Genomic DNA, 14,856 nt, shown 5'->3' on the forward strand with positions numbered 1-14,856 from the left:
AACATCATCATTCCGTAACAAACACAATTAAGTAAAACAACAACTTTTATATATCATCCATTCATACTGTTTATTCTTTTATTTGACGTTGACTTTTTTTTTACTAGATTTGAATAGGGAAATTATTGGCACATTGAAATGATGAACAAAATATGGGGGGGAAAACATTGAGAGAAACGCAAATGACACTTGGGTTTAAATTTTATTTATAATAATAATAAATAATAGCCTCGGGACAACAATAGGAGGGGGGAATAGAGAAATGATGATGTTGTTTGTCGTCAATTTTTCTTGTTTTTCCCTTTTTAGTAAAAGTGGAAAAATGAAAAATACTTTAACGGATTTCATCGGCGCAACAGGTGGCGCTAATCGATTCGTTCGCTGGCGTCGGTTGTTGTTGTGTCAACTTCAAGTGATGGAACGACGACGTATGGCGAGCGGCTCTTTCAATCTCCGAGTCGCTCAAATCCGGATGAGGATTGTTTTTGGTCGGAAGCGTCTGCGATCTCGATCCGCCGTTGGCAAGCAATTCGCGCTCCTTGGAATTACGCCACTTCATCCGACGATTCTGGAACCAGATTTTCACCTGGAATAATCAAAAAACAACCCCAAAATAAAAATCCATCACTCAAATGAAAATCGGATCGAAAGGAAGAATTAGACTCTCTCAATTTCACAGATTGCGAAAGAGCAGGTTGGAAACCGGAGCTACGGGACAAATTGTCCCCCCGAGTGATGGGCAAATAGACGACATGACCCACATACGTCATGTGTGTATGTATATCCACCTGGGCCCAGGTAAACTATACTACGCAGTTGATTTCCCAGGTATAGGCGCAGCAAACAATAAACAAGAACCCCTCTTTCTATCTCGACATATTGCCAAATTCCCCCTCTAACAACCCACACACTGGCCACCCTCTCTCTCTTTCGCCTTAATGATGATGTCAATATTCCGTCCTGGATGCATCCGCAAGCTGTTGCGCAGTTGCTGTTGTTGTTGTTGTTGTGTGGGATTCTTATCAATTCCCCCAGTCACGGAGAAGAAGCTCATCAAGTTTTCACAAAGGTATTAGAGAATCAAGTAATTCGAACTAAATAAAAGTAAAAATAGTCGAATCTCTTTTGATTTCTTGCACGCGCAATGTGTGCGCCCCCGGGACAAAAAGGTGCGTGGAAATTGAGCGTATATATGGCCGATTAATTCGTAAGTCGAACTAAATTAAACGGCGAATATTTCAACATTGACATTTGTGAAAAAGAATTAAAAAGATAAGAGAAAAAGACAACGGGATGTTGTTCCTTGATTTGCTTCGACTAAGTTTCGACTTGTTCCAGGGAAAATGAAATTGTCTAGGGCGCCCTACATTTCACGTAACCCAAGGCGAGCAATGACACTAACCCAAAAAACAAAATTCATATTTTATTTTTCGGTTTATACCGATCAACAGTCCGTGAAACCGCACCCGAGAATAAAAAATGGATTATCTACTACCGGTCATGCCTTCGATAACAAAAAATCGGCCTCAGGTGTGAATGATGAAAAAATGATTGAAAATATTGGCCGACAGGTGGCAAAAATAAATCAAACGGTTATTTGATTTTTGGAAGAATTGATCATCACTTTCAACTTTCACAAGACGCTCGTTATGTAGAGCCGGCATCTTGGCATAGTACTATATAGAGATCGTTAGTCGCGATTTTGTCAAAGCCCCCCCCCCCCCACACACCCACCTATATATACCAAATTCTGCTTAACTCGTGCATTAATGAAGCGGGAACGAACGGCGCAGGAAAATGAGATTCCTCCTTTATTTTTTTTCTCTACCCAACGCACACACGCTCGCGAGCTCGTGTACAACCTATTCCGAAATGCTGTCAAATAAAGTTGGCGCCCCTAGTTGATACTGAAAGAGCAGCAGCAGTAACGGTCCCATTATGCAAAGTTTTCATCAAAAAAGATTGGCTTTAATTAACAACTTGTCTAGCGGCTCTTCTGTCTCGGAAGAGTTTTCATCGGAAGAGGGGACGAATGCGACACATTTCACGATATTTTGTCATATTACCTGGCATTCGCGCCATTTAATTTTCAAACTTTTTTTTTTTTTTTTAACGAAAAAAGAAAAAAAAAAATTAATTACTTTTTTTTTCTGTTATTTTTACGAGAAAAGGAAATAAAGAAATGAGCAAAAATTCTTAATTTGGATAGTTGTACTCCCACGGATATTCACGCGCGCCGTAAATATTGTACAGTGGAGAGCAACGAATAAATAAAAATGAGAAGAACGCCAAGGGCGCTGGTTGCGCAACTTCTGGCGTGTGTAGTGTAAAAACAAAACAACTGTAGTAGTAGACGACTCTACACAGTCACGGACGAAACCGCACTAGTAGCGCTGACGGCCGCCGACAACCTTGAACGTTATATTGCAAAGCTAGTGAACGCTGCGAAATGTCGTCACGATTTCTTCACCAAGTTGTTTTTGCGTCTTTTCTATAGTCTAGCCCTCCCGTCCCGTCTCTTCTCTACAAGGTTGACGTCAATGTCCGGACGATCGGCGAAGCAAAACTCTCTACTAGTAGTGGGGTTGGGAGGGGGGGGGGCCTTGGGGCGGCTTTGCAAAGGTGCAGGTGACGCGCCAGCCGACGCTAGTAGTTGTCGGCAGGCAGCAGCAGTTATTGTCGTGTCGTGCGTGTTTTTTCCACGTTTTTTCTTTCCTATGCGCCATTCACGACGACGACGTCCAATTGGATTCGATCGCCAAAAAAAGATGACGACATGAACGTCAATAAGTTACCCCACCCCACCACCGACTGGCTAGTTGGCGGCGTCTGTGTCTGTCTGTGCGCCTTGTAAAAGTGTGTGTCAGAGGTTGGGGAGTACGCCGATGGAACATGGCAACTTTGTTGATTGATTATAAAAGAAGAAGAAGGAAAAACAACATTTGCTTTGGCACATTTACTACGCCATTGGCGCCATCTCTCGGCCAAAATTTTTTTTAAATTGTCTTTTATTTGATTCGAGATTTTTCGGGAACGTTCACGTCATTTCTCCCCCTAGTCTCTCTCCCCCTTTTTGTTACGTTCCCCCCCCCCTCTACTACGCGCACCTATACAAAGTCACGTCATCTAAATTGATGCGACATTGTCGTGCTGGCTCGTTCGTTCGTTCGTGGGGGTTAACGGAATCAAACCAAATAAAACAAAAAAGAAAAGAAAAATCGAGTCACGCGAAATTGACTGGGGCATCCCCTACCAAACGTACGGGAATTGTTTTATTCCACCTTTACACGCCGAAAAGGAAGCGATACGTATATATACATTATACATGTATGGTGAATCAAATAGGAGAAGAGAAAAAGGGAAAACAAAAAAGTTGCGCCGAGTGGCCAATTATTCAGTCACGAGAGTCGGTCGAAAAAAAAAAAATAAAAAAATCTTCCCCCCCCCCTCTTTTGTTTTTTCTTCATGGATGGGCAGGTTGAACCGTTCACGCCATCGACTCATTTCTCCATCCCGAAAAAAAAGGGGAGAGAACAGGGTGATGACTATAGAGGGGTGGGGGGGGGGAGATATCAACATAAACAGGAACTGGGGATGGAAGGAAAAAATTCGAGGCGGATGACCTCACGTTTCGTTTCGACCGTGAAGGGGGAAAAACAAATGGTTTCACGTCCTGGTGTGACGCAATTTTTCGCGAAAATTCTCGAATTTCACATCAAGGCTGATGAAACGATGACCAAGCATTATTAGGCGAAATTGCCAAGTATAATTGTGATTCGTCATCCTTTTTCTCAAGCAGAACGAAATTTCAAATCTTAGAAGTTCTTAATTCGAACGCTAGGTGACGCCACCGTATAGAAGGCCTAATCTCAAATTTAACGGTTATTTTTTTTCCTCTCACAAGCCACAAATAAAAAAGGGAGGACACACTTAAAATAATTAAAAAAAAAAACGAAAAACCGCACCGACTCTACAAGAAAAAAAAAAAAAAAAAACATTTTTACGATCTTGTTAACTCATTACAATCATTTTCTTATTTTTTTTTTCCTTCTCCGGTTTGTAGCTTTACAGCGCCTTAACCTCTTCTTTTGTCGTCGCATAGTTATTTTATAGCACCAAGAATAAAAGAAACCCAGAAGAAAAAAAACCCCAAAACTATTGCAAATAGACGGTGACATTGATGGCCCATAAAAACCGATTTTAAATGAAGTCATTTTCATTTGAAAAATAAAAATAAAATTCCGCTAAAAATAAAATTAAATTAAAACACGCTACGCTTGAAACGAATAACAAGTGACGATTGTAACAATATCGAACGAAAATCAATAGACTTTTTTGACGGCAATAAAAATCCGTTTTTTAATATCAAACGAAAGAGAGACAAGTGACGCGCATTGAACCACGTCGCCGTCAAATAAAATAAACTCATATGAACAAATACAAAATACGTGAGCGCGCGCGTGAAAGACAGCGTGCAGACGCAGCAGTTGCGCGATTCGAATTGCTCCCGCACAATCAGAGATGGCGCCTACTGAAAAACAGCTACACACACAACTGGCAAAACACCGCGGGCGGGCCCCGAAGCTATTCCAGTCTCAGGGCTCCTTGATGCAATCATCTTTCAAAAACTTTCACGAACAGGCGGCGTCGTGTGCCACCATCAACGTCTCTCCACCCATCCACCCACTCCTCCTACCGTGAACGCGCATATTTCCCCCTTTTTATATTTATTTCTCCTCCCACCCCATTTTTTTTTTTTTTTTCGCAAGGCCCTGCTGTGCGCTGTGATTGAACGATTTTTTATTTATTTCCTACCACCCCCTCCCCCTTTATTCCCCCCGTGATTTTTATATAAACACCACCCCCCCCCCCCACCACCACCACCACCCGAGAAAAGTGGAACTTGTCACATCCAGACACGGCGAATATTCCCGAGAGCCAACGGCGCGTGAATAGAGATCGAGTGAGGATATTATTATGATGATGATGATGATGATGATTATTATTATTATTACAGATGATGACGAGAGCGACTCGTGAAAAGCTTATTTCCCGGAAGAAGAAGAAGAAGAAGATGGTCCGATCTTTTCTTCAAAAGGGTTTGGCCGTTTGCCTTGTATCTTGTTATATCTGACGCCACCGGCCGCCGTTTTATTCATTAGCTTTTTCCTCCCAAAAGTGAGTCGAGAGATGGAATAAAAGGGGAGGCCTCTCTTTTCTATTTTTCATAAATAATAGCTCGGTCCAAAGAAGAAGAAGAAGATGATATAGAGTAAAAGAACATGGCCTTTCCTTCCTTCCGCACTGCCAAAAAAGGTGACATCTGCTGACGACAGCTGATGGCGATTATTATAGACCCCCACCCGTTGGCCCATCCAGCTCCTTCCTTGCGTGCTTTCCTCTCTCTCACTTCAAAGAAATGAAATTGCTCTTCGACCTCTCCTAGTAAAAACTCGTCTCCTATTTTTACTTTTTTTTTTAGAACACGGCCGTCCAATAGAAGACATCAACCATTCATGCATCGAATGTTTTGATATGATCCGATTGGCTCTGTCCCGATATCATACACAAACTCTCGGCAGACTGGGGCAAATCGACAAAATGTCAATCGGAATTTATTTGTTTTCGTTTTTGTTTCAATTAAACAAATTTTCTTTCCTCCCCGACAGATCTAATCGCTGGCAGACTGAAGGAAAAATAATAAAAATAAAAAAAAAGCTCTCTCGTCCGTTATGTAATAAGCGAATGAAAAGCCAGCAGGCGTCGCTCTAGAGCGCGATATTCTTTCACGCTTGATGGCCGCCAATAAAGTGGCAACGTGACGGCACTCGTCGTCGTTGCCTCCATTGCAACTGTATTACGCCAGACTGCTGCTGCTGCTCGTATATATCGCACCCTACCCTAGCCTGGGATAGTCTGTATAGTAAAGTAGGATGGCGAACAACACAAACCAATAATAAGATTTATATAATAATAATAATAATAATAACAAATCAAATGTATATAAATGTGCTGTGCTATACTCCCGATGTTGCCGCCGCCGCCGCTGCTGCCGGGGTAACAGCTTGAACCAAAGCAGACGCAACAGGGGCTTCTCCTGCTTCCTATTTCGATACAACCGACGCCGACGCGCTTTTCGTCGTGATATTTTTTGACAATTTCATTTTTTTATTATTTTCTGTGTTTCGAAATAATAACCAAGGCTGATTACTTTTTTAAAAATAGTTAACAAACGAATTAAGGGTCGTCGTGTGTTAATAAAAAATAAAAAATGAATTTGTTTTTTAATCATCACCAGAAATTATCGCCAATTAACTCCTAGCGACCGTGAAGCCATTTGACGTCAATTGGATTGAAATGCAAATTTGTTTTTTTTTCCCCCCCAATCAAATTAATGAAAAAATCATTGTGTGAGATATTTTTAATGATTTCGGCATTGTTCCGGCTTCGTCTCATTCATATCGTACCCGCAATTTTGGCTCGAATGATGCGCCCCAAAAACTCAATTCCCGCAGTACTAGCTCACGCAACGTCATACTACAATAATAATAATAATAATAATAATAATAATAGAAGTGGAGAGTAGGATGAAGATGAAGAAGAAGAAAAAGGAAAAAAAAGTAGACGGCAGCAGAAGCAGGCTGGCGGCTGGCTGGCACCAGCTGGGCCAGACATCTATCCACCTCCCCCTTTTGGGTCCGTCCGTCTCCGGACTTGTACCCTCCCCCTTTTTTTATATTATATAGGCCGACGTCGTTCGTCCTTTGACGACGACAAACGAAAAAAAAAATGTGAAGAGGAAAAAAGAAGAAAAATCTTGACTCACACCCCCATCATCAAATCACGTCACTGGCAGCACCGCGATGTTCCACCACCCCTTTCTTCCCCCCCCCCGTATTATGTATGCAGTATAATATAAAGAGATATATATTAAGACTCTGCTTCTGCTGCTGCTGCTGCTCCATCACAATATATATAGAAAAAGTATAGGCCGGAGAATGGGCCACGTTTTCTCGATCTCAAAAGACTTGGAGAGCGGCCCAGGCCTTTAAAATCATTAGCCAACGCAAACAAGAAAGGCGAAACTTATTGTGTCCCATTGTGGGGTGGGGGGAAAATTTCTAGCTGGACAATGCAATAAATGCAAACAAGACCCAAATAGAAAGAGAGGGGGGTCGGGAGAGAAGGCGCTAATCAATTCGATGAAAAGGCCGGCGATTGACTATAAAGAAAATTGATTGAAAATCTTTTACCTGAGAATCTTTGAGTCCTAATTTCTCGGCTAATTTCTTGCGTTCCGGTTTGGAAATGTACTTTTGAATTTGAAAACGGCGTTCCAGTCCGCGGCGCTGCAGTTCGGAAAACACTGCCCGTCTCATCATTCCTTTCAAGGAAAATTCAATTTAGTTTTTCAAATATTTTAGCGGAAAAAAAAAATGAATTTTACCTCGACGGGCTCTTGGACGATTGGTGGAGTTCATGTTTCCAGGGCCTGGACCTCCTCCACCGTTGCCGGACACTCCAGACACGGCGGCCGCCAGGTTGATGACATTGAAATTGTAATAAGGTGACGAATGATTCAATCCCGAAGAAGATTGAGGGGGCGGCGGAGGAGGTGGTGGCGGTTGAGGTTGTTGCTGCTGCTGTTGTGATTGTTGCTGAACCATCGATGGATTGTAAACCGGAAGGGAATTAGCCATATGACTAGTGACACAAGCAGCGGCTGCAGCGGCGGCCGCCGCTTGCAGCCACGGATAAGTCGATGAAGAAGTGGATGCCACCAAATTGGACGCGTGGTGGTGACGGGCTGATGTCACCACTGGATCACCACTCAATCCAGCACGGATTTCTAGCCGATCTGTTTGGGAAAGAAAAAAAATTTTGTCAAAAATAAATAATAATTAATTCACCCTATTTATCGAATTCATTTTTCTCTCTCCCCCTCACATTTTCCAGGGGGATGAGTAACCCAATCCTGTCCTGTACAACAGAACCAATGGGGGTTAAGTGGCAATTTACACACAAAAAAAGAAAAAATCTTTTACATCCCTAAGTAAACACAGACTCGTCTATTCTCTCGTTTGTTTGCTCTCCTTCAACGTCCCTCCCTCAGGAGTACCAAAAATCGGATGATACACATGTGACATCCTCCGGCGTAGGAGTAACTCTAGTATGTGTATATACATATAATAAGCCTAATAAACTCGCATATAGACACCGTTTAGTGCCCCTCTTTTGGTCAAAACCAAACATTTTTCTTTCTCTTTTTTCCCCCCTTTTCTGTTGTTTGCTCAGCAGTTTCAGATTTCCCGCTCCTTTTTTTTTCTCTTGCTCCAGGAGCCCACCCCATTCATTGGCTATCGGGAAAGATTTGTTTGCCGATGTGTCAGCCCCGAAAAACAAATCAATCGCCACCCTAAATCTCGACAAAATGGAAACAATTAAGTCGTTTGGTATGTATCGTCTTACTTGTACGATCCTACCCCCCTTTGTGTCTTAATTCATTCGATTATAATAATTAGAAAAAAAGGACTTTTTTAACGATTTCCAAAACAGATAGACTCAAGAGTCGCATGCACAAACGAGCTCATTAAAAAAGGGAGACTTTGTTGATGATGATGAAAATACATGCTAGCCATTTTTTTCTGTTTCGTTTCAAGTCTGATTGTAACGAAGGAGAGAAAAACTTGCAATGAAAACTCGCTCGAAATTTTCACCTTCTATAAAGGGGGGAAAAAAGTTGGCGCCATAGCAACGAATGTGATGATTAGTTCTCCTCGTTATGAAATTGATGAGCTACTCTCGACTCGTTAAAGGCGGAAGGAGAGAAAAAATCAACTTTGATCGAGTCGCCCAGCTTTTTATAAACGACTTTTTTTCAAAAATCCAGTTTATATAATACCTGAGTAGTTGGGCTTGTTGGCCGAATGAGCTGGCTGCTGCTGCTGCTGGATGAGCGGATGGAAATAGGAATGCAGATGATAAACGGGATGAAATGTCGTGACATTTGGGGCCTTTGGGTCGCCAACCAACGACGACGAATGGTGGTGGTGAAGGTGGGGGATGTGGTGGTGATGAAACAGTTCCGTTTTCATGTCCAACGGCTGCGGCGACTCTTCCGGCCGGAGCAGAGGAGACGATCCATTGTCTATTGGTGACGGAGTCCGCGGCTGAATGTCCAGTCCCAAGATAGCGCTCACACCAAATTTCAAATAAGGTTTCATTATAGTCGGCTCGTGACGGTGGTGTTGGTGACGATCCGATGATCCGCTAATGGGATCGCAACTGACGGAATCTTCCGCCACTTGCTCCGGCTCTTCTTTCGTCACATCCAACATGACTAGGACAGGCCTGTTATATCACTTTCAATTTAAAAATACAAAAACCGCTACTTTTTTAACTTCTTAATTCAACGGCGGGAAATTTGAATTTTTAAATTTAGCGCTTTGGAAAAATGAATAGAAAATGACAAATTTCACTCGATCACAGATCGCAAAATTGACACGCAGAGCACACACGCTGGCGGATATACATGTGTACACTCTAACCTTGCCGGATAAGATCTAGGCCCAGTCGAGTCCATATCTATCAACTATATATCTATCATAAAAGTTTCGGGTGGGGAGAGAGAAAGAAAGGTGGGTGGTTGAGGGGAGTGATTTGTTATTCAAGAGAGAAAAAGGAGGAGCTCTCCTGAGTGTGCACACACACAGCATCACAAGAGCAGAGACTGCGAGGGCGGGGCCAAAGTTACCCCCGATCCATATGTGAGTGTGTGCGGAATAAAACACGGTCCAAGTGAGCAGCAGCAGCCGGCAGCCGTAAATATCGTCGTCTAGATATTTATAGCAAAATCATCCGTCGTCGTCGTGTTCCCATAGACGAAAAAAAAAAGAAAAAAGATTATTCAATCGCAATGAAAATAAAAACAACTTTTTAGTACAAACCGTTTCGAGAGCAACTTCAAAGTTCATAATCCTTGAAAGCATCCGCCAATCCCTGTACAGTGGTAAAAATGGCGGTTAAAATTTAAAAATGTGAAAAATATACAAACCGGACTGGTGGATGACAAGAGAAAATTGTTTGAAATGCAATTATAATAGTATATTGGCACCGATACACACATGTTCATGTTTCAATAAGACACTTGATGATTTCGAGAGTCGGATTAAGGCAAATTGGGCAAGTGGAATGGATAGGTGAAATAAATTCAGGTCAGTTGACGCGTCGAGAAAATTCGGAGGGTTTGAAACATTTTTGAAAACGGCGCGTCATTCAAAAAAAGAAAGAAAAACAGGAACACGAAATGCCTCGGGATTTCAAGGGATAACATAACATGGCGATGGGTACCGTATCGAAGGATCAGAGGAAAAAGACCAAAAAGTTTAAACAAAAACACACGAAAGAAAAGATTAGCAGGAACGGAGGGAATGTTTATGCGGATGTCGACTCGATTGAAATTTAAAAAAAAAAATTATATAATGCTCGTTGATAAAGTGAACTTACAGAGGGGAGGCGGATATACTTAGCCAATGAATGGACCGGTTAGGAAAAAAAAATAGGTTATTTAGATAGATCATCATTTTCTTCTTCCTTTGTTTGTCTGCAACATACACACACACACACACAAGTCGTCAGCCATTTGGGAGGCCTTCCGTACCACGTCTCGGTGGGAGGGGGATTTGATAAAAGGGGGTATTTCAAACTGGAACCAGTTCTTTAAAGTTTCTCATTCGAATCTGCATAAAAGAAGAATAATAATCATCAGATCATTTGTGTTGAATCAAAACAAACAAACAAACGCAAATCGTAAATCAAAGGGCATTAGACCACCCCTGGATAGAAAATAGGGATCCCCGCCAATGAAAAGGATCGTACACAGACATTTTGGCGCATCTGCAGTGTGTGTCTCCCCCCTCGCTTTCTGTATAGACAAAAGCCTATTTCACGCGTTCAAATCTCTTTCCCTCTATAAAGAAGCGGTTGGTTCTTCCCTCCTTTATTTTCTCTCTCTCTCTCAAAGGGACGACAAATCAAAACGCCAACAACCGAAAAAAAATAAAGGGGGGACATCCCCCCGGTTCCACCACAAGAGTTAAACAAAAGAGAAACTAAAAAAAATAACGACAGACACGCGCTTTGACGTTTGTAAAGGTCTGTTACACGCTCTGTCACACTGTTTGTTGTATTGACTAGCCGGTAAGAAGTTGATTCGAAAGAAATCTAAAATAAATAAAAATGTAGGGAAAAAGAAATAATAATAAAGGCCGTTTTTGTGTGTGTGGGGATAAAAATAAAAAAATTCCACAAAAAATAATAAAGTACCGTCATGTTGGGCGACACAAAACACTAGTCAGACACATTACCAAGAGGATTAGCCTTTTTTATTCCATCCCTGGATTATTTTCTGTTTTTTTTTTTTTTTTTTTTTATTGGAAATTGGGCGTGTCGTGATCGTCCATTATATCAAACGAGCTGTGAAAGTTGGATCGGAAAAATGGTGCCGAAAACACCCTTTTCTCCCTCAAAAAAAATAGGAAAGAAAAAAATTACTAGAGGGTGGAAACGGTTGGGAAAATCGCGATCATTTCCATTTTTCCATAATAATAATAATAACAACCCCCCCCCCCCACCCATTTTTTTTTCTAAAAAAAAAAAACTGATTTTTACGAAAAGGGGGTGAGGGGTAGGCGGGATTAAGCCTGTTATTCTAATAAAAAACAAGAACAGGGTAAAAAAAAAAAGCAAATGACCATTACATTAACTGTAACTTTTTCTCTTTCATAAACATCTGGTTATGAGAATATGTTTCCGGTTAGTTGGTCCATTAAACAAGCCAATCATGTTTGAGGAAACAGCTGTCAAATCGATTTCTCTAAATTATCTCGATAAAACTATTTTTTTAAATTAACAGAAATTGTTTTAATAAAATAGAAGTTGTTATAACATAATCCAATAACTACAAAAAGTTCAAATTTTGAAGTCGATGGGTAACGCCATCTAACGAAAGATAAATCCATTCCGTTACACAAGCGAAAAAAGAACTTAAAAAATAGAAATGCGGCGATTTAAAGTCGTGGGAAAAGGAAGATGTTAACACGGAACATTCAAAACAAAAAAAATGAAACGGTGAAAACAAAGAAAGTCACCCGAGAAAAAAAAAATTAAAAAAGAAGTCGCCCAGGCGCCTACAAAACTTTGATGCGCGTCACGACGTCGTTGGAACGATCCAGGTCGCCGCCCTTGAGCCGCCACCTCCTTCCCCCACCCTCCACTTCCTCATCATCATATCACGCAAGAACAAAAGAAAAAGAGTCAAAATTGAGGGCGAGCGCAATTCGGATCAGATGAAATTGAAGACGGTATTGCGCCGCAAACCCAGGAATTTCAAACATTCACGGCGCGATTCAACTCGATTTGAAACAATCGTCAAAAATAAGAAAGTACCACCCCACAGAGTACCTTCTCCGTCTCTATTACGAGCAAGTATCACAACTGCCAAGATGATATCGGATATGTCATTCAAACCAGAGATTCCCAGACCAAATCAGACCCGGGAATGTTCACACATCAAAGCAGAGCGGCCTACATTCGAGATTCCTTTCAAAACAACTTTTTCGACGTCATGCTTTTATGAATAACAATCAAAACTTTAGATTTATTTACCTGCACGTCCGTTCCACCCCCAGAAGAAGTAAAGGGAAAATAGCTATTCAGACATTTGCAAGACTCCGGCTCCTAGTCCGAACCCATAGCCTTTAGGTCCAAACTGTTTGCCATAACAGCCTGAAATAAAAAATTTCAAAAGTTATTACATTTCATTTTTTTTTAAAGGAGGGAAATACTTTTGCAGTAAATTTCGCCTTCGCGTTCACACAGCGACGTCGATTCGAGTCGCTTGTTGCACGACAGGCAGGTAAAGCAACTCTTGTGCCAACAGGAACCTCCGCCCATCATTTTCTCCGCCATAAAAACCACTTTGCCTGTAAAATAAACAAGTGATAAATGAGTTTTTTTTTCTCTTGACTAATGTTATTTTCAGACACAAGTACCGCATCGGCGACAGTCGATCCTCGAGCCGAATTTGCTGTATCCGTTTCCGTTCGTCTTTTTGACGTTGACTCCTCCATTGGCCAGAAGTGGGGCTACGTGAGCTTGTGCCAATTGCGGGATATTCGATGTTGGAGGTCCGTTCTGTCAAGGGTCCGCATCCGTGATTCATCATATTTTCGAGTGGACACGTCCCATGATTCATGGAAAAGGAAAATAAAACCCAAAAATGGTTTTAAGGAAAACTGAGAGAAAATAAAAGAGACAATGTAAATATTGGTACAATGTATCCGGTTCCGTCATCCATGGATAGGACTCCAGCTCCACCGCCGCCGTAACCGTAACCTTTGGGTCCAAATTTCTTGCCGTAACAGGACCTGCAGAAGAGCTCGTCGTCGTGCTCGGTCGCGTTCGTGCTGTCCAACATCTTTTTGCAGTTGGCTGCATTGTCGTTGTTGTTGTACATGTCACAAACACAAAAAAGAATAACCGTTAAAACAACACAGAAAAATAGAATTTTCGGAGAAATCAGAAAAACATGTCTGTAATGTTTTTTATTTACCGCAAGCGAAGCACATCTTGTGGAACGATTTGCCCAAAGCCATTTTCTCCTCGGCAAAGTAAACATTCTTTTGGCAACGAGGGCAAATTCCGGGCATCTTGGCTGGCAGAAAAAAATCAACTCTTTAAATAAACAAATGGCAGTCCGACTCGGCAAAGGATTCCTGAAAAAAGAAAAAACACAAAATGATTGTCATTCAAGATGAAGAGTGGCCGCTATTTCATCGTTAAGACGATAAACATGTGCATATCTCGCGTACAGACATCCGGGACTAGCAAACATTTCACAGACCAAATAACAATAATAAACAAAACTTTTTTTTTACCAAACACACATGAGGCCTCGCCCTTCTATTCAGGGCAGAAATAATAAAAATTCACAACATCCTTCCATCGGAAACACAATGAGCTAATTGTCCTTCAGAATTGAAAACCCATCGAAATGGAGGGAGACAAGAACTGCATATGGAATAGATGGAGAACCTTGATCAAAACAACACAGACCCACCAACGTGAAACGGCATTTCGGGTGAAGGTAACCGGTAATGAGATCAAACAGCGTGACCCGAGATTTCCCGTCACGACATTCAATTGGATTACACGAGACCTGTATGGTGGGTTGTTTGGCAAAAGTCTTACTCAACAATCCGACAACCAATTCTACTTCTGTTTTCACGTTTTTTTCTTCATCACACACACGCGGTGTGTCGAAAAGGACCGAATATATACATATCTCTAATCAGTGGTTTACCATCTTTTTCCCACACAAAAACCACTGGGCGAAGAAGTTGACAACTCTAGCAGACGCTCGTCACGTGACCAAAATACAACACGAGGCAAAATTCCTCTTTTCAAACGTCCAACACATTATTTCCAATTCGAATTCATTTTAATAATTTCTGACCGAGAGAAAATTCTATCAAGAAATGGACGACAGCAGACGACCACTTGTTGGCGCCACCTCAAAGAATTTTCAACCCCCTCGCCTTAATGAAAATAGTCTCTCTGCCTCTGGATTCTGGATAGAAAAGAAATGTGGGAAAACAGAAATTGTACAGTACCTTATTTTTCTTTCCGATTTTTCTAGATGCAAAACGTCGGTTTTCTTCTTCTCTATAATAACGGCGGTGGAAAAAATAGAGTCACGAGTTGTTCGTTTCGCTTCGCTCGAGTGTTTGTACTCGACCCAGAGACACAAAAGTTAAGACCATGCGGCCGAGTTGATGTGCAGTGTGTGAGGGGGAG

The 14,856-nt window shown here is 41.6% G+C and overlaps 2 protein-coding genes across 4 annotated transcripts; both read right to left on the minus strand.

Moving 5' to 3' along the window:
* Positions 1 to 64: 64 nt before the first annotated feature.
* On the minus strand, positions 65 to 10,039 carry LOC124337051 (homeobox protein DBX1-B-like). Its single transcript, XM_046791070.1, has 5 exons — positions 9,948 to 10,039; positions 8,903 to 9,835; positions 7,448 to 7,858; positions 7,254 to 7,384; positions 65 to 586 (listed from the first exon to the last, which is right to left on the minus strand). Exons 2-5 carry the CDS (start codon positions 9,336 to 9,338, stop codon positions 335 to 337), a joined length of 1,230 nt encoding a protein of 409 aa, XP_046647026.1. The 5' UTR covers positions 9,339 to 9,835; positions 9,948 to 10,039; the 3' UTR covers positions 65 to 334.
* Positions 10,040 to 10,089: 50 nt separating this feature from the next.
* LOC124337166 (cysteine and glycine-rich protein 1-like) lies at positions 10,090 to 14,856 on the minus strand. 3 transcript variants are annotated; one of them, XM_046791251.1, is made up of 7 exons: positions 14,674 to 14,856; positions 13,613 to 13,777; positions 13,334 to 13,491; positions 13,053 to 13,194; positions 12,846 to 12,983; positions 12,667 to 12,786; positions 10,090 to 10,739 (listed from the first exon to the last, which is right to left on the minus strand). In XM_046791251.1, exons 2-6 carry the CDS (start codon positions 13,707 to 13,709, stop codon positions 12,710 to 12,712), a joined length of 612 nt encoding a protein of 203 aa, XP_046647207.1. In that variant the 5' UTR covers positions 13,710 to 13,777; positions 14,674 to 14,856; the 3' UTR covers positions 10,090 to 10,739; positions 12,667 to 12,709. The 3 variants fall into 3 exon arrangements, with proteins under 3 accessions (XP_046647207.1, XP_046647206.1, XP_046647205.1); XM_046791250.1 differs by lacking the exon at positions 14,674 to 14,856 and adding an exon at positions 14,363 to 14,449 and having other exon boundaries at positions 13,613 to 13,775; XM_046791249.1 differs by lacking the exon at positions 14,674 to 14,856 and adding an exon at positions 13,938 to 14,318 and having other exon boundaries at positions 13,613 to 13,775.

This window comes from Daphnia pulicaria, chromosome 4 (genome assembly GCF_021234035.1).
Source record: "Daphnia pulicaria isolate SC F1-1A chromosome 4, SC_F0-13Bv2, whole genome shotgun sequence".
In the NCBI taxonomy this organism is placed as follows: domain Eukaryota; kingdom Metazoa; phylum Arthropoda; class Branchiopoda; order Diplostraca; family Daphniidae; genus Daphnia; species Daphnia pulicaria.

Bases quoted from the DNA above. Each gene is read 5' to 3' on its own strand.
- LOC124337166 (XM_046791251.1), bottom strand. From the start codon at position 13,709: ATGCCCGGAATTTGCCCTCGTTGCCAAAAGAATGTTTACTTTGCCGAG. The intron at 13,195-13,333 runs GTACCAATATTT...GACCCTTGACAG, and splicing joins ATGACGGAACCGGATACATT to AACGGACCTCCAACATCGAA. The intron at 12,787-12,845 runs GTATTTCCCTCC...TTTTTATTTCAG, and splicing joins AGGCGAAATTTACTGCAAAA to GCTGTTATGGCAAACAGTTT.
- LOC124337051 (XM_046791070.1), bottom strand. From the start codon at position 9,338: ATGTTGGATGTGACGAAAGAAGAGCCGGAGCAAGTGGCGGAAGATTCC. The intron at 7,859-8,902 runs GTATTATATAAA...TTTCCCAAACAG, and splicing joins CAACAAGCCCAACTACTCAG to ATCGGCTAGAAATCCGTGCT. The intron at 7,385-7,447 runs GTAAAATTCATT...TTTCCTTGAAAG, and splicing joins TCGTCCAAGAGCCCGTCGAG to GAATGATGAGACGGGCAGTG.